This window comes from Gorilla gorilla, chromosome 12 (genome assembly GCF_029281585.2).
Source record: "Gorilla gorilla gorilla isolate KB3781 chromosome 12, NHGRI_mGorGor1-v2.1_pri, whole genome shotgun sequence".
NCBI lineage: Eukaryota > Metazoa > Chordata > Mammalia > Primates > Hominidae > Gorilla > Gorilla gorilla.
The window spans coordinates 85744278-85767793 of record NC_073236.2 but is presented as its reverse complement, the minus strand read 5'-3'; the positions used below and the strand labels follow the sequence as shown (position 1 = coordinate 85767793).

General features: G+C 40.6%; 1 protein-coding gene across 2 annotated transcripts in view; it reads left to right on the top strand.

Annotated features, from left to right (window-relative positions):
- The window catches only part of ACYP2 (acylphosphatase 2), a 339147-nt gene that overhangs the window by 71075 nt on the left and 244556 nt on the right, over nucleotides 1-23516 (top strand). Inside the window, exon 3 of one of the 2 annotated variants that reach the window (XM_055377895.2) lies at nucleotides 13911-14003. The exons of the other annotated variant lie outside the window; for it this stretch is intronic. Coding sequence (XP_055233870.1) covers nucleotides 13955-14003 — 49 coding nt within the window. The 5' untranslated portion in view covers nucleotides 13911-13954. The remainder of the gene's footprint in view (nucleotides 1-13910; nucleotides 14004-23516) is intronic. 2 annotated transcript variants of the gene reach the window in all.

Here is a 23516-nt window from a genome sequence, read left to right as displayed (position 1 = left end):
AGAGTTGTGTGAAGTAATGTTGTCCCTAATTAATATGTATATAATTTTACATTGAGTTTTTGGCCAAAGGACCTAACTCATATTTTTTAATGTAGAGAAAAACTCCTTTAGAAAATATTTCAATGAACGTTAGGATTTTGTTTTGTTTTTTAAGACAGGATCTCGCTCTGTCACCCAGGTTGGAGTGCAGTGGTGCAATCTTGGCTCACTAGAACCTCTGCCTCCCAGGCTCAAGTGATCCTCCGGGCTCGGCCTCTCCAAGTACCTGGGATTACAGGTGCCCACCACCATGCCTGTCTAATTTTTTTGTATTTTTGGTAGAGACGGAGTTTCACCATGTTGCCCGGGCTGGTCTCAAACTCCTGTTCTCAAGTGATCCACCTGTCTCAGCCTCCCAAATTGCTGGGATTACAGGCATAAGCCACCACACCAAGCTCGTTTTGTTTTTTTGAGACAGAGTCTTGCTCTGTCACCCAGGCCGAGGTGCAGTGGCACAATCACGGCCCACTGCAGCCTCAACCTCCTAGGCTCGAGCAATCCAACCACCTCTGCCTCCTGAGTAGTTAGGACCACACTGAACCCCTATGCCTAGTTAACTTTTAAATTTTTTGTAGAGATGAGATCTCACAATGTTACCCAGGCTAATCTTGAACTCCTGGCCTCAAGTGATCCTCCCCTCTCAGCCTCCCAAAGTGCTGGGATTACAGGGGTGAGCCATAATTCCCGGCCTAAAACATGCTTTTAATTAACTTTAAAAAAGTGAATAAAATATATAGTAAAATCGAAATCAGAGTGCTTTTGAAACAAATGAAATGTAAGACTTTTAATAAGCTAGGTGGTTATCAATGGTCATATCAGAAGATTGAAAATATCAACATTATAAATATCAATAAACTATAAGAAACTTGGAAATTCTTTCAGGAATGTGAAGGTGACTTAGAGCTAGCAGGTGCTTTTCACTGTGTGCATCATGCAGATTGGAATAAATATTTCCCCAGGGTGTAAAAATCTCCGAAGCTTTCTCTCCTACACAGTGAAATTACTACAATTTAATATTCAGTGTTACCAACACCTTCCCTTATATAATAAGGAAATTAAAGCGTGAAGTAGGAAAAACAAGCTGGATATATTGAGACAACTCTGGATCAACACTTCCTGGAAGGTGGGAGGACAGATTTATTCTAACCTCTGAGCCTCCTGATTCAAACATTTGTTTGGTTGTCCTTGGCCTAGGATGCCCTTATTTTTGGCCTGGTAGACACCTCCTCATTCTCCAAGATTCACATTAAGTTCAGCTTCTCTGTGAAGGCTTCTTTCACCCTAAGGGTAAGTTGACCCTTTTCCCGTCTTCTTTGCTAACACTGCATACTCTGTATTTTTTGCAAATATATCTTACTTTCCACTATATGTGAGCTTCTTGAGGGCAGGGATTTAAATATATGTAAGTATGTATTTTATTTACTTAACATAGTACTTACTAAGTGCGTGGTGCTATTCCAAGCACTACATAAGTTATTGGTCATTTAATCCTTGTAATAGTCCCATGAGGCTTATTATTATCTCCATTTTGTAGATGAGGAACCTGAAGTGCAGAGTGTTCAGTAACTTTATTCCTCTCTGTTTCACCAGAACCTAAAGATGATTCTTTGCATACAGTAGGCATTCATTCATTCAATAAATCTTTATTGAATACTATATATATACTCTTCTAAGTGCTAAGATACAGCAATGAAAAAAGATGAAAAAAACCCCACCTTTTTGGAGCTCACATTTTGGTTGTCAGAATAGGCAAAAAAAATAAATAAATAAATAAAATAAACATTTGTTCCATAGGTGGCAATTAATTCTGCAGGAAAAAAAAGTAAAGCCAGTAAGTGGGAAAAGGAGCGCTTGAAATTGCAATTTTAGATGGGTTAACAGGGAAGGGCTCACTGAGAAGGAGATATTTGAGGGAAGGAGTTGAGTGAGTGAATGAGTGAGTCATATCTGGGGGAAGAACATCCCAGGAACAGCTAGTACAAAGGTCCTGAGGTGTCTGGAATGTTCAAGGAGCAGCAAAGGGTGGGGAGCATGCTCCTAGAATAGAACAGGGAAGCGGGAAAGAAGTAGGGGGTGAGGTTGGGAGAGAATGGGCAGTGAGCAGAGCATGTAGGGCTTTAAAATAATTTTTCAAGTTGAACTTTTACTAAAAATATCTTTGGAGGTTTTTTTTTTTCCCAGCCTACATCGTGCTTTAATTTTTTTTTTCTTTTCTTCTCTTTTTTTCTTTTTCCTTTTTTTTTTTTTTTTTTTTTTTTTTTTTTTTTTTTTTTGGGACAGGGTCTCACTCTGTGGCCCAGGCTGGAGGGCAGTGGTGTGATCTTGGCTCACTGCAACCTCTGCCTCCCAGGCTCAAGCGATCCTCCCGCCTTAGCCTCCCTAGTAGCTGGGACTACAGGTGTGCACTATCATGCCTGGCTAATTTTTGTATTTTTTCTAGAGATGGGGTTTCATGATGCTGCCCAAGCTGATCTCGAACGCCTGAGCTCAAGCAATCCACTCATCTTGGCCTCCCTAGTAGCTGGGACTACACGTGTGCACTATCATACCTGGCTAATTTTTGTATTTTTGGTAGAGATGGGGTTTCATCATGTTGCCCAAGCTGGTCTCGAACTCCTCGCTCCACCCACCTCAGCCTCCCAAAGCTCTGGGATTACAGGCATGAGCTACCACATGCAGCCCTTTGGAGGGCTTGGAGGGTTTTTGAGCAGAAGAGTGATCTTCTTGAATTTATGTTTTTATCAGTATCACTCAGGCTTCTGTGTTTTATATTTGTTTTCTGTTTTTTTTGTGTGTGTGTGTTTTGAGACAGGATCTTGCTCTGTTGCCCAGGCTGGAGTGTGGTGGTACAATCATAGCTCACTGCAGCCCCAAACTCCTGAGCTTAAGAGATCTTTGTGCCTTGGCCTCCCAAAGTTCTGGGATTACAGTCATGAGCCACTGTGCCTGGCCCAGGCTTCTGTGTTGAGAAGAATCTCAACATGTCAAAGATGGAAGCTGGGAGACTAGTTGGGAGGTTCCCACAGTAATTTAGGTAAAAGACAGCAGTGGTAGTAGTGGAAGTGGTGAGAATTGGTCAGATTCTGGACATATGCTGAAGGTTAATCAGACAGATCTGCTGATAGGTCAGATGTGAGGTGTGAGAGGAAAAGAAGCATCCAGTATGACTTCAAGGCTTTGAACTCTGCAACTGGGGAAAAGAAGAAAAGGAACAGGATTTGGTGGTAGGGCAGTGACAAGCAGCAATCGGGAGTTCAGTTTAGGACTTGTTAAACTTGAGATGTCTTTTATTCAAGTGATAATATTAAGGAGGCAGCTGGATATGTGAATCTGGGGTATAGGGGAGACATGCAGACTGGACACTGTTAGCACATCCTAGATGATAGTTCAAGTCATGAGACTAGAGGAGATTGCCAAATGAGTCAGTGAAGATGGAAAACAGAAGAGGTACAAGGGCTGAATCTTGGGATGCTCCAAGTTTTGGAGGTCAGAGAGATGAACAGGACCTAACATAGAAGACTGATAATGAGCAGCCAGAGAAATAGGGGAAAGATTAGGTAAGTGCCCTTCTAAAAACTATGTGGAAAGTGGTTCAGGAGGAAAGAGTAATCACATTCTACTAACTGATCAAGTAAGATGAAAATTAAGGCTTGGCTGTTGGATATAGCAACAGGAAAGTGGAGGAGATCTTGACAAGAGTAATTTAATTGAAGTGGATTGGATAAATAACTGACTATATTAGGTTTTAGAGAGGTACTGGACATGGGGAATATAGACAACCCCTAGGAAAGAAAGAAGTGGAGGTAGTAGCTGAAAGAGGAAGTGAGGTCAACAGAGGGTTTTTCAAAAATGGGAGAAATAATGTTCATAGATAGGTGGAAAAGATCCAGGGGAAAGGGATGAGCTGATGCAGGTGATTGAGAGGAGAATTGCTGGAGTGATGTCCTTGAGTAGGTGGTGTCTGGTTCACAAGGAAAGCGGTGGCCTTTTCTTTTCTTTTTTTCTTTTCTTTTCCTCTCTCTCTCTCTTTCTTTCTTTCTTTCTTTTTTTGTATTTTTTGTAGAGACAGGGTTTCACCATGTTGCCCAGGCTGGTGTTGAACTCCTGGCATCATGCAATCTGCCTGCCTCAGCCTCCTAAAGTGCTGGGATTACAGGCATGAGCCATCACGCCCGGCCAGTGGTGGCCTTTTCTAGGGCACAGTGTTCCTGTACAGTCACAGGAAGGAAGCCCAGAATATGGGCATGATGCAGCGGTGGGTGTTTGTGGGAGCTCTCTTCTGATTCATTCTATTTTCTCAGTGAAATAGGAAGCAAGGGCATCAGAATGATGAGGGGAGGTGAGTAAGTATTTGAAGTTTGAGGACAGAGAAGGTGTGAAATAGTCACCCAGGAGAGTGGGAGAATAAAAGGGCCAGGGAAATTCAGTGTGATTGTTAGCAGCATTAAGGGCTTACTCAAAACTTATGATCATGAATTTAAAGTGAGATCTCTTAGTATGGTTTGGTTCTTCACTAGTTGCATTTGGCTGCGCAGGTATATGACTGGACTATGGGGAATGTTTTCGTCAACAAAGGTTATTGTTTAGTCAAGTGAGTATCTCAGTGTCAGAGGCGGCAAGGGAGCTGAGGGTACATGCAACATAATATAAGTGAGTTTAAGCTGGGTGAGGTATCAAATGAACGCATACATGAAAGAATAAATTGTTTCCCCACTTAGAATGCATTTTTTTCTTTTTAGAGTGGGGTCTTGCTCTGTTGCCCACGTTGGAGTACACTGGCACGATCACAGCTCACTGCAGCCTCAACCTCCTGGGCTCAAGCAATCCTCCCGCCTCAGCCTCCCAAGTTGCTGGGACCACAGGCATGAGACACCTCACACAGTTCTGGAATTCATTTTTTGTCTCCGGTCCATTGCTTCAAACTCACTTTATTCTTTCTTTTTTTTTTGAGATGGAGTTTCACTCTTCTTGCCCAGGCTGGAGTGCAGTGGCACGATCTTGGCTCACCACAACCTCCGCCCCCGAGTTCAAGCAATTCTCCTGCCTCAGCCTCCCAAGTAGCTGGGATTACAGGCATGCGCCACCACACCCTGCCAATTTTGTATTTTTAGTAGACACAGGGTTTCTCCATGTTGGTCAGGCTGGTCTCGAACTCTCAACCTCAGGTGATCCACCTGCCTCGGCCTCCCAAAGTGCTGGGATTACAGGCGTGAGCCACCACGCCCAGCCCAAACTCACTTTATTCTTAATAGTCCATATAAGAACTGTACCCCCCAGAAAACAAGCTTAGTGTTAAGCTATAAACGTTGCTCTTGGCTCAGAATAATTTAAGAGGAGCAAATCTTATATCATAGGTCATAGAGGACAGGGGTTATTCTGTTTAAGTTTTTCCTTAGATTGTTTAGAATTCTTCTTCCATTCAAATTTTAGCTTATTCTGGGAGCAAAACACACTGACCCAGGGTAGATGCTGGAGAGTGACTCACAGAAGTTTCCACAAACATACAACTTTTTTTTATTTTTCTTTTTGGCCAGGACTCAATATTTTTATTAGTGTCTGGTAAATGATATTTGAGTAGATCCTAATTAGGGGTGTGTGTCAAGGGGCACGATGGTGAGGGGACCCTTATTCCCTTTGGGTCCCTGTTTGGCTTCAAATTTGTATTCAGCAGGCCGAAAGAGAGGCAAATGTTACCATCTGTCCTTGGCCAGGGAAAACATATATACAATGCAGACTCTCGTTTCACTAATCCAAGTTGGAGATCAGAGAGAGAACCAAGAAGCAACGTGGAAGACCAACCAATCTTTCTTAGGAACCTAACCACATCAGCACACCCACCATTTCCACCTCCCTATAATTTAAATATAGCACAAAATAAATGCTCTGTCTACCTTGCTCTACATAGCCATCAGTCCATGCGTAGCATGGCCACTCCCTGACCAAAGCCTTGTTACTGTATGTGGCCAGGGACCTTGGTGAATATGGGGTGTGTGGGGTGTGTGTGTGTGTGTGTGTGTCTGCTATTTTAAAACTAGTGGCCTAAAAATAGTTGTGTACACATAGAAAATGCATGCTGGTTGAGTGGTTGAATTCAGCATTGCCAAACCCCAGAACTCTTAGCCTGGGAGGATGGCAAGTATAATATATCTTATTCTATTACCTGAATATCTTAACCAAGGGACAATCAAAAGGAATCCAATATACAGGCACTCCTACTCAGACCAGTGGTTCTCAACAGGGGCAGGACCACTTTTTGGATATGGTTTGGGAATTACGGATGCATTTTTGGTTATCACAGTGATTGAAGGCATGCTCAGTGGCATTTGGTGGCTGGGGCCAGGACTGACAGATGTGTGGAACAGTTCCATAGAACAAAGAAACTGTTCTGCCCGACTTTGAAATGCCCTGCAGGGCATTGATATGAATGAAAAATCTATCTATAATTATTTCAACATAGACCCTAACTCCAGTTTTATTTCTTCTGTATTTTACACTTATGACATTATGCTAATTAAAAAATTTTTTCCTGTGTGGAATTAGATTATATGATATATGAATTTCATTTAAAATCATGAAGGCAATGTTTTATTATATGAAGGGGATAATGGGTCTGATATGATGGAGAACTACCATGCTGGTTACTTATATGTATCCAGACATCCTTCCATGGCAAATTTACACATTATCTATAACTGCATCTAACCTTATTCATAAAAGGCAGCGATACATCAACCCCTGCAGTCCACATTTAAATCCTAAAGTGTGAAGAGTCTCGGTTGGGGGCTAGCTGTGATTCCTCCTCCTTATCCCAATTAGGAGGAAACTAAAAACAGGAACTACCCACATTTTTTAGGGAAAAGGGAATCACAGTAAAAATGTATGTGAGGATGAGAAATAAGAAGCTCCAGCTGGTGAGAAGAGCAAGGGAAAGGAGAGTTCAGGGCTGGGCATCAAATTAAGTGGAAAGCCCCATCAAGGACAGAGACGAGATCTCTCTTCTAGATCTCCATTTCCAAACACTCCCCTGCAACAGATGTACACACAGAGCCCATTGTTTTCTCTAGAAATGTAAACTGCACGTCACAGTTACTCCATACACACCACAAACAGACTCCCTTTGTTCTCAGGATATGTGTTGACACAAGAATATGTCATCCTCTCAGCTCCAGACATTCCACTGAATAAAAGTGCCAAGGGAAAGTTTTGGAAAGCTTTTCAAAAGAAGATCTAGGGCTGAGTGCGGTGGCTCATGCCTGTAATCCCAGCACTTTGGGAGGCCGAGGCGGGTAGATCACTTGGGACCAGGAGTTCAAGACTAGCCTGGGCAAAATGGCGAACCCCCGTGTCTACTAAAAATACCAAAAGAAAAAAAAAAAGCCAAGTGTGGTGGCACAGTGCCAGGCTGAGGTGGGAGGATCACCTGAGCCCGGGAAGTGGAGGTTGCAGTGAGCTGAGATTACACCACTGCACTCCAGTCTGGGCAACAGAGTAAGACTCTGTCCCCCACTCCTGCCCGCCCCTCTCAAAAAAAAAAGATCCTGGGAGGCAAACGGTTTATTAATCAGGACCCTACAATTACAAGGACATGAGGCCTTTTCCCATAATCAGGGTGAAGCAGCTACAAATAATCACAGCAGGAGGGAGTAATGCATGACACCACCATTTTTTTTTTTCTGCAATGACTTCCTGTCACATCTGCTGCCATGTTTTATGCTAGAAACTGCAGTGGAAAGTGGCTGAAGATTTGTTGTTGTGAAACCATCCCTATAAACTTTACAAAATTAATCAGAAAAGAAGGGAGGGACAGAAATAAAAATAAACCAAGTTTGCAGCGTATTCAGCATTTATCATGAGGTCAGCTCACTCTTTGACCTGCTTCCTCATAGTCGTTTAGTGCCTGTTGTATTAGAATTTCATAGATCCTGTTACAAGATTATAGTTCCCCTAAAGTGCTTTATAGATAACAACTTAAACATTATAAAATGTTAAGTTTTCCATTTGAGATATTCCTTCAGGTCCTGCATACCAATGAAACTACTGACATCAGCTGGTCTGAACGACCCCAAAAGGAGGTGACTCACCAAAGAATGCAGTTTCCACATCCTAATGATTTCATCCCCCTTATTCCAACCGATCAATGACCCCAGTTTTCCAGGTCCTCGCCCTCCACGATCCCCTTAAAAACCCCAGCCTACAATTCCTTGGGGAGATGGATTTGAGGGTCTCCTCCCATCTTCTTACTCAGCGCCCTGCAACCATTAAATTCTTTCTCTGCTGCAAACCCTCCTGTCTCAGTGTATTGGTGTGTTACTACGCAGTGGGGATACGAAACTGTTGGTCTTATAACAGTGTTTTGTTTTTAAGAGAGGAGCAGGCTAATTAAAAGAGAGGTTTTAGGGACCAAACAAAGAGAAGGCTTGATATTGAAAACTCATAAAATTGTGGAACACTGGCTGGGCGTGTTGGCTCACACCTGTAATCCCAGCACTTTGGGAGGCCGAGGCGGGCAGATCATGAGGTGAGGAGATCGAGATCATCCTGGCTAACACGGTGAAACCCTGTCTCTACTAAAAACACAAAAAATTAGCCGGGTGTGGTGGCAGTTGCCTGTAGTCCCAGCTACTCGGGAGGCTGAGGCAGGAGAATGGCGGGAACCTGGGAGGTGGAGCTTGCAGTGAGCCGAAATCATGCCACTGCACTCCAGCCTGGGTGACAGAGTGAGACTCTGTCCCAGAAAAAGAAATTGTGGAACACTTTCTGCTGCTCAGTATGATGTGAAATCTCAACAAGCAAAAGGATTGGCTAGGCTGGGAGCAGTGGCTCATGCCTGTAATCCCAGCACTTTGGGAGGCCAAGGTGGGTAGATTGCTTCAGCTCAGGAGCTCTAGGACAGCCTGGGCAACATGGCAAAACCCAGTCTCTAAAAAAATACAAAAATTAGTTGGGCGTGGTGGCACATGCCTATAGTCCCAGCTACTTGGGAGGCTGAGGTAGGAGGATTGCTTGAGCCCAGCAGGCAGAGGTTGCAGTGAGCAGTGATCATGCCGCTGCACTCTAGCTTGGGTGACAAAGCCAGACCCTGTCAAAAAAAAAAAAAAAAAAAGGTCCAGGCGCAGTGGCTTACACCTGTAATCCCAGCAATTTGGGGGGAGGCTGAGGCGGGTGCATTACTTGAGGTCAGGAGTTCGAGACCAGCCTGGCCAACATGGTGAAACCCCGTCCCTATTGAAAATAAAAAAATTAGCTGGGTGTGATGGAACACACTTGTAATCCCAGCTACTCAGGAGGCTGGGGCAGAAGAATTACTTGAACCTGGGAAGCGGAAGTTGCAGTGAACTGATATTGTGCCATTGCACTCCAGCCTGGTGACAGAGCAAGACTGTCTAAAAAAAAAAAAAAAAAAAAGGTTGCTTGAGAAATACATGTTGTTTGTCTCCAGGCTGAATCTGTATCTCTCATGGATCAACATAAGACCTCTTTCAGTGGAGATATGGCCTCGACAGAATATTTGTTGAATTAGGTTGAGGCATGGGGATAAGGCCACAATGGAGGAAAGTGATATGACCAAGAGCAGGGCCAGCTTCAGGGGTGTATGACCTGTCCAATCACACAGGGCCCTGTGCTTAGAAGGGCTTGCACCCATTGGTTCAATGCCTCGCTATTACCATCTTGAAATTATTAATAATTTTTCAATAAGGGGGCAACACACTTTCATTTTCCAATGGACCCTTCAAATTATATAGCCAATCCCAGTCAAAAGAGTGAACATCTGAGTCTGAGAGAGCTGGGTTCAAATCCAAGTTCTACCATTACCTGGCTGTATAATCTTGGGCAACTTATTTAACCTCTTTTCATCAGTAAAATAGGAACCATGATAGTGTCTACCTCATAAGACTGTTGTGAAGACTAAAATAAACTATATTGCAGTTTTCAGTAGATATTATTCATGTTGTCATCAGTGACAAAGATTTAGATGACATTGCAAAGGCACCAAGGCACTAAGGCACCAAGCAAGGCTGGATAACTGTTTTCTAAACCCATTTTTGGGACACATTTCTGCTCTGGATGTATATAATTGACGTCACCATCTTGTGGCAAGACAGGCCAAGATAATTTTCCTAATTGCAGGCTTCACTGACACATTTTGTGCCAGAACCGCAGGAGAGTAGGTGTTATTTCAAATCTGTGAATCATCACCACACACTCATGCATGGCATATTTCTTATAAATTTAAAAGAGTTGAACTCTAACCAAGATAATGGAGACATTATTTTAGAATGTAGAAATATGCCCATATAAAGGCAACTTGCTATTGAAAATACTTACTTCTGCTGCGTGGGCCTGTCGAGTCATTTTATTTGCCATACAGTTATTGAATGCAATATTCCCAACCAAAGAAGGTGCAAATCAAAAAATATCACCAGACCCATTTTACTAGGACTACATACTAATTACCACCTTGCCATGAATAAATTGATTGTATTGTATTAGAATATGGTTTGGGCTAAGTTAGGAATGAAATGTGGAGGTGAGGCCAAATTGAAGCATATTTTTCCTTTTTGACTGAATACCCCCCATTAGTTCCTTGCTTATTACTATAATTAAAAGTAGTCTTTGTCAGTACTTGTTCTTTCAAAATTATTTCTGAAGTTGAGAACAAATTTTTAAAGTGTGAGATGGATTTTTTAAAAAGGTTGTAATGCATTAAATATATCATGAATATTCTACTTAGACAAAAGACCGCAGCTACCATACCACGATAAGAAATTGTCTCCTGAAGAGTTGAGTCATGGTTCTAGAAGAAAACTCATCAATGGCTAGGGAGATAGAATTGACCCTGTGATCTGGGAAGTGAGTTCTTTCCCCCAGCCAAGGCTGGTTCCATGGTTGCAGGTGAAGATCAAGTTGGTATTCCAGGTCTCACTAAGCATTGTAACCTTGGGCTTCACTCTATTATTTAAGTCATTAGAATCTGACAAATGTAGTATTATTCATTTAGAGATGATTTTTCCTAATTTTATGTATATTTTTTGTAATAAAAGTTTTGTAGGCCAGGCACGGTGGCTCATGTCTGTAATCCCAGCACTTTGGGAGGCTGAGGCAGGAGGATCCCTTGAGGCCAGGAGTTCGAGACAGTCTGGGCAACACAGGAAGATGTTGACTCTACTGAAAATAAAAAAAAAGTCAGCTGAGTGTGGTGGCACACGCCTATGGCCCCAGTTACTCAGGAAGCTGAGGTGGAAGAATTGCTTGAACAAGGGAGGTCAAGGCTGCAGTGAGTGGTGATTGTGCCACTACATTCCAGCCTGAGTGATGGAGTGAGTTTTGTCTCAAGAAAAAGAAAAAAAAAATTAACCATGTGTTAACAGCTTACCATAACAAACTTACCATTACAGCCAATTTTTAAAAATTAAATCAATTAGTTAATTTTTTTAGAGATGATAGTCTTGCTCTGTCACCCCACTGGAGTGCAGTATCATAGCTCACTCTAGCGTTGAACTACTGGGCTCAAGGGATCCTCCCACCTCAGCCACCAGAGTAGCTGTGATTACAGGCACATGCCACCATGACCTACAACCATTTTTTAAGTGTATAGTTCAGTGGTATTAAATGCATTCACATATATGGCATTTTTAAAGAGGTCTTCAGTGCCTAAATGTGCAGAATTGTTTTCAAATCTTTTAGATAATTAATTTAGACACTGACAAGAGGAAGTGACAGACTTGGCTCTGAAATTCCCAGGGAGTGCACTTTTAGGGTTTATGAGAGCACCTCATACCAGGCAAGGGTAGGTGCACCTCAGGGCTCAGCAGGAAGCAACAGCAGGGACAAGGACAGAGATTCTCTGAGAATTTGCCATGTGTCAGTCTCTGTTCTGGGATAGGTTAGAAATAATGAGCTGGGGCCAGGTGCAGTGGCTCACACCTGTAATTCCAGCACTTTGGCAGGCTGAGGTGGGCAGATCACTTGAGGCCAGCCTGGGAAACATGGTGAAACCCTGTTTCTTCTAAAAATACAAAAATTAACCAGGCGTGGTGGTGCATGCCTGTAATTCCAGCTACTCAGGAGGGTAAGGCAGGAGAATCGCTTGAACCCGGGAGGCGGAGACTGCAGTGAGCCAAGATCGTGTCACTGTACTCCAGCCTGGGTGACAGAGTGAGACCCCATCTCAAAAATAATAATAATAATAATAATGAACTGACTAGTGCCGCCCCTGATCTTTTGTGAATTCTTCCACCATCTTATAAGACTGCCTTACCTCCTCAGACACTTGCCCCTATCAATGTGTCTTTTTCTTCCCTGTGGTTTTATGCTTTCTCTGTCTATTGGCTTCCTATCCACATGTAAATATGCTGTTTCCCATTTTAATAAAACAAACCAAACCAAACAAACAAAACCTTCCCTTGTCAAAATCCTCCCTTTTAACTTTACATTCTTTTTGTGTTTGCTTATGCTTTAATGTAGGGTTTCTTTTTTCCTTTCAAAGCTGTGCAAGCATGGGCATGGTTGCAAGTGTCAAATCATTTTCCAAGGCCTTTGACAAAAAACAGCAGTCCTTGCCCCTCTGCTGCTTCTTACTCCCCCCAAACAACTATGAGTACTTTCTATTCTTTCAACCAGTATTTTTTTTAAAAAAGTGTATCTCCTCATCTCAGAATAAGAAGCTTGCTCACATTTTTCCAGCTTTGGCCGTTGGGAGCTCTTTCAGATTGGCTCCACATCCCTCTTGTTTTCTGAGCAATTCCTTTCTTCCTGGCACTATATTTACTTTTTGCCAAGCTTATCTTGTATTTTCCCTTGTCCAGCCCTAGAATCAGTTATTTTCCAAGGAGCCCTGGTTTCTTTCATTGAAGAGTGGTTTTTGGAAAGCCAAATCTGTGCACAAGTGTGCTCATTGCTATTGGGTGGACACTTCTTCTAGGCCTTCTCAGTGGACAGTTAGGAAATAAATGCATGTATTTCTATGTACAGTAAGTCCTTACTTAACATCAATAGGTTCTTGGAAACTGCAACTTTAAGTAAAATGACATATAAACAATCAAATTTTTTTCTTTTTTTTCCTTAGGACCTCATGATGCAACAGTAGAAACCAAATTTTTTTCATCAATAGTCTAAAAAATGACATTTAATGAAACATTATTTGAGGACCTGCTGTATATTGTTTCCTTTAAAGTCACAAAGTCTTCCAGGTGCTGTGGCTCTTGCCTGTAATCTCAGCTACTTGGGAGGCTGAGGTGGGTGGATCATGTGAGGCCAGGAGTTTGAGATCAGTCTAAGCACACATAGGGAGACTCCCATCTCTAGAAGTCATTAAAAAATTAGCAGATGTGGTGGCACGTGCCTGTAGTCCCAGCTACTTGGGAGGCTGAGGTGGGATGATCTCTTGAGCCCAGGAGTTGGAGGCTGCAGTTAGCATGATATCTAGTGCACTCCAGCCTGGGTGATAGAGTGAAACCCCATCCCTGAAAAAAAAAAAAAAAAAGAAAATAAAGAAAACAAAATTTTAAACTCGCATGTATGAAAGTTCATTCTTTCTACTGTGAAGTTATATGGGTTTCAAAAAATGCATAGTCATGTATACACCGCTCCAGTGCTGGGTAAAACAATTGCATCCCCCTAAAAATTGTCTTTATAGTCTCTAGTTCAATTTTTGATTGCACTTATCAAATTCCTTTGTCTTTTTAAAATTTTATTTATTTATTTTTGAGGCAATGTCTTTTTCTGTCATTGAGGCTGGAGTGCAGTAGCACCATCATGGCTCACTGCAGCCTTGAACTCCTGGGCTCAAGCAATCCTCCTGCCTCAGCCTTCTGAGTAGCTGAGACTACAGGTGTGCACCCAACTAATTAAATTTTTTTCTTTTTTTGTAGATACAAGGTCTCGCTGTTCTACCTAGGCTGTTCTAGAACTCCTAATGTCAAGCTATCCTCCTGCTTCGGCCTCCCATGCTGTTGGGATTACAGGTGAGAACCACTGTCCTTGGTCACAGATTCCTTTAAAGAGCTGTGTAATGGCTCTCACAGCCATTGCAGTACATTGAACTCCATAGAGACAGCACTGGGCAAGTGAGAACCAGATAGGCACTGGGCGACTCTGCCTCACTGAGAAAAAATAACTAAAAATGGGCAAAGGAGATCCTAAGAAGCTGAGAGGCAAAATGTCATCATATGCATTTTTTGTGCAGACTTGTCAGGAAGAGCATAAGAAGCAGCAGCCAGATGCTTCAGTCAACTTCTCAGAGTTTTTAAGAAGTGCTCAGAGAGGTGGAAGACCATGTCTGCTAAAGAGAAAAGTGAAGACATGGCAAAGGTAGAGAAGGCCCATTATGAAAGAGAAATGAAAATCTATATCCCTCCTAAAGGGGCGACAAAAAAGAAGTTTGAGGATCCCAGTGCACCCAAGAGGACTCCTTTGGGCTTTTTTTCTGTTCTGTTCTGAGAATCGCCCAAAAATAAAAGGAGAACATCTTGGCCTGTCCATTGGTGATGTTGTGAAGAAACTAGCAGAGATGTGGAATGACACTGCTGCAGGTGACAAGCAGCCTTATGAAAAGAAGGCTGTGAAGTTGAAGGAAAAATATGAAAGGATATTGCTGCATATTGAGCTAAAGGAAAGCCTGATGCAGCCGAAAAAGGAATCATCAAGACTGAAAAAAGAAAGAAAAAGAAGGAAGAGTGCCGGGCTCAGTGGCTCACACCTGTAATCCCGGCACTTTGGGAGGCCGAGGCAGGAAAATCACCTGAGGTCAGGAGTTTGAGACCAGCCTGGCCAACATGGCAAAACCCTGCCTTTACTAAAAAAATACAAAAATTAGCTGGGCGTGGTAATGCATTCCTGTAATCCCAGCTACTTGGGAAGCTGAGGCATGAGAATCACTTGAATCCAGGAGGCAGAGGTTGCAATGAGCCAAGATCGCACCATTGCACTGGAGCCTGGGTGACAGAGCAAGACTCTGTCTCAATAAATAAATAAATAAATAAATAAATAAATAAATAAATAAATAAAAAGAGGGAAGAGGAGGAAGATGAAGAGGATGAGGAGAAGGAGGAGGATGAAGATGAAGAAGATGATGATGCTGAATAAGTTTGTTTTAGTGCAGTTTTTTTTTCTTCTCTATAAAGCATTTAACCCCCTTGTACACAACTCATTCCTTTCAAAGAAAAACAATTGAAAAGTAAGGCTGTGTAAGATTTATTTTTAAACTATACCATGTCTTTTTTTGTATGGTAAACACACTACTGAACATGTCTTTAGATAACCCTGTCCTGGTGGCATTTTCAATAGCCACTATTGAAAATGTGGCTAAAACTGTACTTTGTCTGGTACAGTATGGGGGTTGTAAATTGGCATGGAAATTTAAAGCAGGTTCTCCTTGGTGCACAGCACAAATTAGTTATATATGGGGATTGTAATTTTTCATATTCAGTTGTCTCTAATGCAGCTTATAAGAAACAATTGCTCTGTTAACGGAATATTACTCTGTAATTGCAAAAAAAAAAAGTCGCAGCTGTTTTGTTGATATTCTGAATGCTTTTAAGTAAATAGTAAATACAATTTTAAAAATGAGTATTGGTGTCCTTAAACAAACAAAAAAAAGAGCTGTGCAATACTCTATCTGCCACCAGAGGACTTCACTCACATCTGTGCCACCTTCAAGAAAGGCAATAGATTTCTGAGGTTTCCAATTGAAAATGGCTGGAAGGGCTCTGTTAGAAAAATCAGTCATTGGGAAGTTGATGGAAGCAGGTGGCCCATGAGGACAAGATACACTCTAGTGAACGGGAAAGAGAGCAACTAACTGGGGAGGTCTGATTGTATGGAGTGCTTTCCCCAGACGGAGAATGTGCCAGTTATCAATTTATTGCCTCTCAGCTCCCTTCACTGACTCATCTATTAAAACAGATCTGGGCCCTGTAATTAGTTTTTCCTTTTACTAGCTGGCACAATGTTTCATCAGTAGAGGGTGCTGGAGAGAGGCATTGAAGAAAAAAGGTGTTTTCCTCCCTGGTCCTGATGGCTTGTTGGCTGGACCCCTGAAGAGCATGTTTTTAACTTCACTGTTGGCTCAGTATAAGTGCTTACAGGGCATTGCTTTTGCTGTGTGCCTTCTTCAGCTCTTTTCTTGACTGGCAGAGTGTGGTTAGGAGACCCGGACAGCATGGCTTTCACCCTGTCCTATATTGCTGCTCTGCATAGGCATGCTGGGGGCCCCATAGGGCTGGCTGTCTAGTGAACTGAATGCCCAGCCTTCATCCACTAGCTCAGACTACTCTAGCCCAAGTCATATGCAGAGGTGCACTCGGTTGCTGCGGAAGGCCTCCCCAGCTCTCAGTCCCACCAGCACCCTCAGTGGCAGCCCAACTCACTCTGCACACCCACCCATCAAGTTCAGCTTGCCTGGGTCCTAGATATCCTGACACAGACACTGTGTGTTCCAGGCCTCACACCTACAGTGGCTCCGTGACTCTCCCTGTACCAGTCCCCCTCTGTACACCCAGCTTGCCCACCGGCTCTGACTTGCCTGCCCCAAAGGGTTACTTCTTTCCTGGCAACTCTTAGCCATCTCTGGGCTGTGCAACTTAGGAACTCCTCTGCCACCAAGTAGATTGTGACCACACCTTCTTCAATGAGCTCTGATCCCTTCCTCCAAGTTTGTCCTTTTTTGGAACTTTCCTTCAGTCCTACAGCAGTGTTTAGAGCTTTCATTCTATCTTTAGACTCACTCTCGTATCTTTCTTTACTCAGTAATTCTTTATATTAAACATCCCTGTTTAAATTACTGTGTGATTTTTGCTCTTGATTAGACCCTAACTAATTAAAGTTTACTCTCACTGGGAGAGGGCAACAGGTGTTCTGGTCTTTCATTATTAAATCTCATTTCAAGAAAGGGAAGAAAGCAATTTCCTGTCAAGAAACTCGATGTTGATACTGGCACAGACTCTCTGGGTAGAGGATGGAATTGGTATAAAAACCCTAACCAGTAACTCAGGCCCTAGGCCCACATCCTGGCTTATATTCAAGTACAGTTTCGAGATAGGGATTTTCCTGTACAATGAAAGAACAGCTTCTGAGTGCCTATCATAACCCAGAGCTGGTAAGGGTTTAAGATGTTTGCTAGACTTCTGCCTACAGTGGAATAAGATAAGTTATTCTGGGAACATTATTAGTTACAGTGAGATGTAAAATTCACCTTCTTTTCATTGAGGTGGCACTTAAAAATAGCATAAGAGACAGATAGTTTCTAGATTAGTTATAATGTGCTAATAATGTAAAAAAGGTTCTTCTTTTGCTTCTTTCTCTTTCTTGCCAACAATGCATTTCTAAGTTTCTCTTTTAAAGAAAATTTCCTGGGTCTGAAAAGGAAGTTCGAAGTCCTTGTGATATTCTGCTGACAGATTGATCTTGTTTTGATTTTCTTGAATGTTCTGTTTCTCCTCTTCTGCAAACAATGGGTCATTTTTGTCTCTCGATTTTACTTAGCTGTGGTTTGAAGTCTTCTTAACATAACAGTACTGTGTGTTAACCATGCTATAATTAAAGAGTGAAGCTGAGGTTCTCCAGTGTTCCTTAAAGATTTCCTGGGTTAACTCTACCACACCTATACATCTCTGATAATGATATCTGCAGTCTTGTTCATAAAGTAAGATGCATTACCAAGGTGAGATGATTGCCCACAATCATATATCTAAAGAAGGAACATATAACTCATCTGAATACAAGAGACTTCTTTCTAAAGGATTTGACATATCTCCCATTGTTTTCCCATGTTTGTCCTCATAGCAATCTAATGAGGTAGATATTACTTTAGAGATAAGAAAGCCAGGCTAAATAAATTAGGGAGATTTCTCCAAGAAGTTTAAGTAGTAGTGTGCAGACTAGAAGTTGTATTTTAATTCTCTGGCTTTACATAAATATTTACTTACTAACTTTTCCTCATATAAAAAAGAGCTGGCTATGCAACAACTGGTTTTTCTTTTTCTTTTTCTTTTTTTTTAGACAGAGTCTTGCTCTGTCAACCAGGCTAGGGTGCAGTGGTGTGATCTTAGCTCACTGCAACCTCCGCCTCCCGGGTTCAAGCAATTCTCCTGCCTCAGCCTCCCAAGTAGCTGGGACTACAGGTGTGCACCACCACACCCAGCTAATCTTTGTATTTTTAGTAGAGATGGGGTTTCACCATGTTGGCCAAGCTGGTCTAGAACTCCTGACCTCAGAGATCCACCTGCCTTGGCCACCCAAAGTGCTGGGATTACAGGCACCCAGCCTGGTTTTTCTTAAATGAGATAATTTCTTCCTTTTTTCCTAAATCATCTGTCAGGAATAATAAAGTTATTATTTATAATAATTCCATTACTCACTGTAATAATTGTGATAATAATGTAAACAATTTGTATTTATATAGCATTCTATTGTTCACAAAGCATTTTGACATATATTGTCCAATTTCATTCCTACAAACATCCTTGTGAGGTAGATAGAAAAAGTATTATTTTCCTATTTTACAAATGGAAAATAGAGGCTCAGAGAAGTTAATCAAATTTCTTAATAGCTTATATTTAGGATGTGATGGTGGAGATTGAATTTGATCCTAAATCTAACTCTAAAACCTGTCCTATGACACCCTCCATATACTACATAATAGCCAAAGACATATTAAGCCTATCTGCTGTTCAACAAATTACATGCACCCAGAGGTCCAATTTGGCAGAGAGAACAATGCATCTAAGTGTTCAGTTATGAACTGAATTCTGAAGTTAGAGAAATATTTGACACATATTGAAATTGTGTATTCTGTAACATGTGTTGTGATAAACACAGAGTCTAATAATGTATAGTACTTTCAGATATAGTACCTCCATAGACATACTGTAATATAGTAGTACTGTCAGATATAGTACCCCCATAGGCATACTGTAAATAGATTTCTTTCACTCTATGGAAACCTAGGCTCAGAGAAGTTAAATAAATTATTTGCACCAGGCTCCTATGATTTCAAAATGCTGCTTTTTCTGGATTAATGTAGTTAATTTCAAAAAAGATGTCCATATGGAAAAGGTTCTCCAGGGAGTAGAGAAAAAGAGCTGGTTGTCTTCCACCAGCTTGAGGAGGATTCGTGAGTGGAACCAGGCACTGGTGGAACTAATCAGGGTATCACCCAAGCAGGACACCCTAAGTTTATCTGCTTATCTACTGATCTGATAGGCAGCAAAGAAGATATCACCATTCACGGCCTGGTGACATGGGCAGTTTCTGACATATTTGCCCATCGTCCAGGATACAATTCAAATAAAATCATACATTCTTTCCACAGGTTGTCAACATCCCTTGACTGATTTAGGTTTGATCATATCCATTGGCAAGGGCACATGCTCACTGAGTTTAACAGAAGCATAATACCCTGTACTGCTTTTATTTCCATTTCTTTTTTAAAGATATTTTTGCTCAGAATGTGCAGTTGAATTCTAGATGGTAAAATAAGTATCAAATGGAACCTCTTTGTATTCTTTAAATGAATGATATCTTTCTTTGCATTTATAATGATGTATATTTTCAATAATGACACATTCTGGATTTTCTAAGATAGTTCTGTTTTCAAATTATTTATTTTTCCCATGGAAAGACTTATCTTGGTCCAGATTTTTTATTCAGAAAATAGTAACTATATTGCATGTTGTGTATGTCATCTGCATTTTATTTGCCATTTGTCACCTGTACTTTAATAGCTTTCTACTATATTACCTGTTGATTCCTATATTAAGAATATAATGAATTTTCTGTAAATCTAAAATCAGAAAAAAATACTTTTAAAAAGAACTTAAAGGAACAATTATTTGTGTAAGACAAATGCTTTTTATTTTATTTATTCATTATATATGTTTAATATATCTAACTGATATGACAAATAATTTATCAATATCTTGCTCACACCAAAACATTAATTCCATTTGCAAAACTATGTGAAAATTATAGCTATTATCCCAATAATTCAGATAAAATAGCTTTGTAGTGTGTTTTCGCCTTCAATATTTGGGTTGATAGGGAAGGGATATGAATTTTGACTTGAACCATAAATTAGATTGTCTAGATTGACTGATTTCATGACATGACTATGCAACCTGCCCTTGGGGTTTCTTGGTGATGAAATTTTTCTTACTGTTCTCACGTATTTTGTTTCCAGCTATAAATTCATGCAATTATCAGAGTTTGGTTTTGGTCAAGTCATAATTGTGAGTGAAGAACCATGGAAGGAGAACATTTCTTGCTCATTAACTACTTTCATAAAATCAACAATTTGCTTAAGTGAGTCTTCAAAATAAATACTGATTTTAATGAATATCTACCTTTTACAGTTCATCAGAACATTTTGGTATGTAAAATTAGCCTCAGGATGGCAGAACTTATCTGTTAGAGACATTTTGAGGGAAAAAGTGCCCATGTAAAAGAAACGAATATTGAGTCTATGTTTGATTGATTCAATTCAAAGATAGTTTTTTACAGTCATGTAAGCACTGACAGACTGTTCTGTCTACCAGAGAAGTATGTTTTATTAGATGCATACTAAATTTGTTTACTCTAGATTAATAGGTTCTGAATTTATACACTTCTTTACTGTTTTATATATATATGTGTGTATATATATGTTGTTAGCAAAAATATATATAATACTGTTGTTTATAGGATACTGAATATTTGGCAGTTTGTAAGGTGAATGTGGGAATTACTGAAATGAGGAGTCAAAGCAGGGAAAGCCCTGGACGATGTAATGAGGTCACCATTTGAGAGGGGATTGAGTGGCTAAGGCAGAGCAGAGGAAGAGAGGCTTTTGATTTGGTTATTAAATGCCAAACAGATATGGTGTAGTAAATGTAAAGAATAAATGAACATTTGGAAAACAAATATTTTAAATTCATATTTCATGCTTTGGGATATTCACTTATCACACATAGAAAATAGGAGAAAATATTTTTCCCTTTGTGAATAATGCTTTGAACATTCAAGTATTGGTCCCCGAGGGAGGTAGGGCATATGAAGCAATGATTGATCTCTTCCTAAATTTAGTAAATATTGGGTCTTTGAAGATAATTCACATTAAAAGGAGTGTTGGTGTTAATGCATGATACAAGCTAAAATGTGAATAATCTCTGGACTTATTCTCATTGGTTCTTTTTGGGGGCAGGGTTATCAGTTTGTTTTATCAAAGTAGTACAAAGCTATATACAATATTAAATAGTACTACAAAGCTTATATTAAAAAAAAAAAAAAAAGCAGTACCTTCTCCCTCCCCTCAGCTGTGCTTCCCAGGGGCTTTTAAATCTTCAGCAGTTTTTCCTGATATAAAATGCCTATCATTATACAGCTATGTCTTCATTTACAAATTTTAGATATTATCTATTAACCCCTGACACACACATATTTCCCTCTCCTGTCATTCTAATATAATTCTAACCTCATTTCTAGTTAATTCAATATCGAGTATTTACATTATGATGTCAGTGTTGGTCATTGGTAACCCAAGTATTGTACTTCGACTACTTATGCTTCATTGTACCACCTGTAAGAGTTAAAGAAAGAGGAAAGAAACACAAAATGTGGCTTGGCAATTAAGACAGGTTTACTTTAGATAAAACCTGAGAGGGGCTTCTGGCCGATTTTTTTTTTTTTTTTTTTTTTTTTTTTTTTTTTTTTTTTTTTTTTTTTTTGGTCAGGAGCACTTTCTCTTACAGACTATATATTGGAGTATATATTGGTCTTAGGGTGAAGGGGCTTATTATAAGCTTGGAATGTTTCTGTGTGAGGGAGAAGTTTTATGGTGGGGTTGGAATGTCTCTGGGAGGAGGGATGTTTATCTTGGGGCAGATATCTTTCCACCCAGACGGGGGTTATCTCAAGGCTGGTATCTTCCCCACTGGAGGTGGGTTATCTCATGGCTAGCATGTCTCTGGTCAGGGAGGGGTTTGGAAAGTCTCTGGCTGGAGATGTTATTTGTGGTTTATGGTCATGTTGGCCTAAGCCATTAGGCTGATGCCCTTTGGATTTAGGCAGTTTTTTATTAAGGTGAACTTTAGAATGAGGGGTTTGTCCAAGATGGCGATGTTCCTGCTGTATCACAACCTTTTGTTTTCTTTTGAGTTAAGAATTGCCTAGTTTTCCATCTTATCATTTTTCTTTCTTTCTTTCTTTTTCTTTTTTTTTTTTTTCTTTTGAGTTGGAATTTTGCTCTTGTTGCCCAGGCTGGAGTGCAATGGCTCAATCTTGGCTCACTGCAACCTCCACCTCCCAGGTTCAAGTGATTCTCCTGACTCAGCCTCTGGAAGAGCTGGGATTACAGGCACCTGCAACCATGCCTGGCTAATTTTTTGTATTTTTAGTAGAGATAGGGTTTCACCATGTTGGTCAGGCTGCTCCTGACCTCAGGTGATCCACCCTTCTTGGCCTCCCAAAGTGCTGGGATTACAGGTGTGAGCCACCATGCGTGGCGAGCATCTTATTATTTTTCTATCAATTCAACCAAATGTTTCATTAGATTTTCAGATGCTGACTAATACTACATTCAACATTTCAGATAATCTATTTGTGGTCTCTGTCTTCCTGCTCCTGTCTGGACTGGTTGCTGTCTTGATTGTCATCCCAGGACATTCCCTGTTTTCCATCTTCCATTTCTTTTGTTTTGTTTTATTTTGGTTAGGTCACTCCATTGGTAACAATTGTGCTGGGACTCATCCTTCAGTAGGGTGAGCAAGAGTGCATGGATGCCTTGTATGTTTACCTGCACAGTTGTTTGTTACTTAAGGATATGAATAGAATTCTAGGATGAAAATAACTTCCTGTTAGAACTGGGAAAGGATTGCTTCATTGTCTTCTGAACTCAGTTGCTACCAGCAAGTTTGATGCCCATTCTGATTCCACATTCTTTTAATGTGCTTGCCTCCCACCCCTAGTCCTCTAGCAATTCCAAGTTTTTTCTTAGTTTCCTGAAATTCCATGCTGTGACTTGGTGTAAGTCTTTTTTAATTCATTGGGCTGAGCACTTAATGGGACCTTCCAATCTGAAATTGTATGTCTAAATTGCATTACTTCAGCTCTGGGATATTTTCTTCTTGGATTTATTTGAGGATTTCTTCCCATCAGTTTATTCTTCTCTCTGTTTTCTTTTTCTGAAAATCCTATGAGTCAGATGTTGCACATCCTGGAATGAATATTTAAGCATCTTATTTTTTTCTTTCTTATTGGCTATCTTTTTTATCTTTTGAGTTTACTTTCTAGATTCATTTGCTTTTATCTTCTAATACTTTTATTGACTTTTTTGTTTCATGGCCATATTTTTAATTTCTGTAAACTTATTCTTGTTCTGATTATTCCTTTTTAAAAAATAATCATCTTCTTTTATGGATATAATGTTTTTTGATCTCTCCGATGATTCAATTATAATTTTAGTAAAGCTTTGTTTTGTTCCTTATACTGTCTTTGTTTCTTCTGGG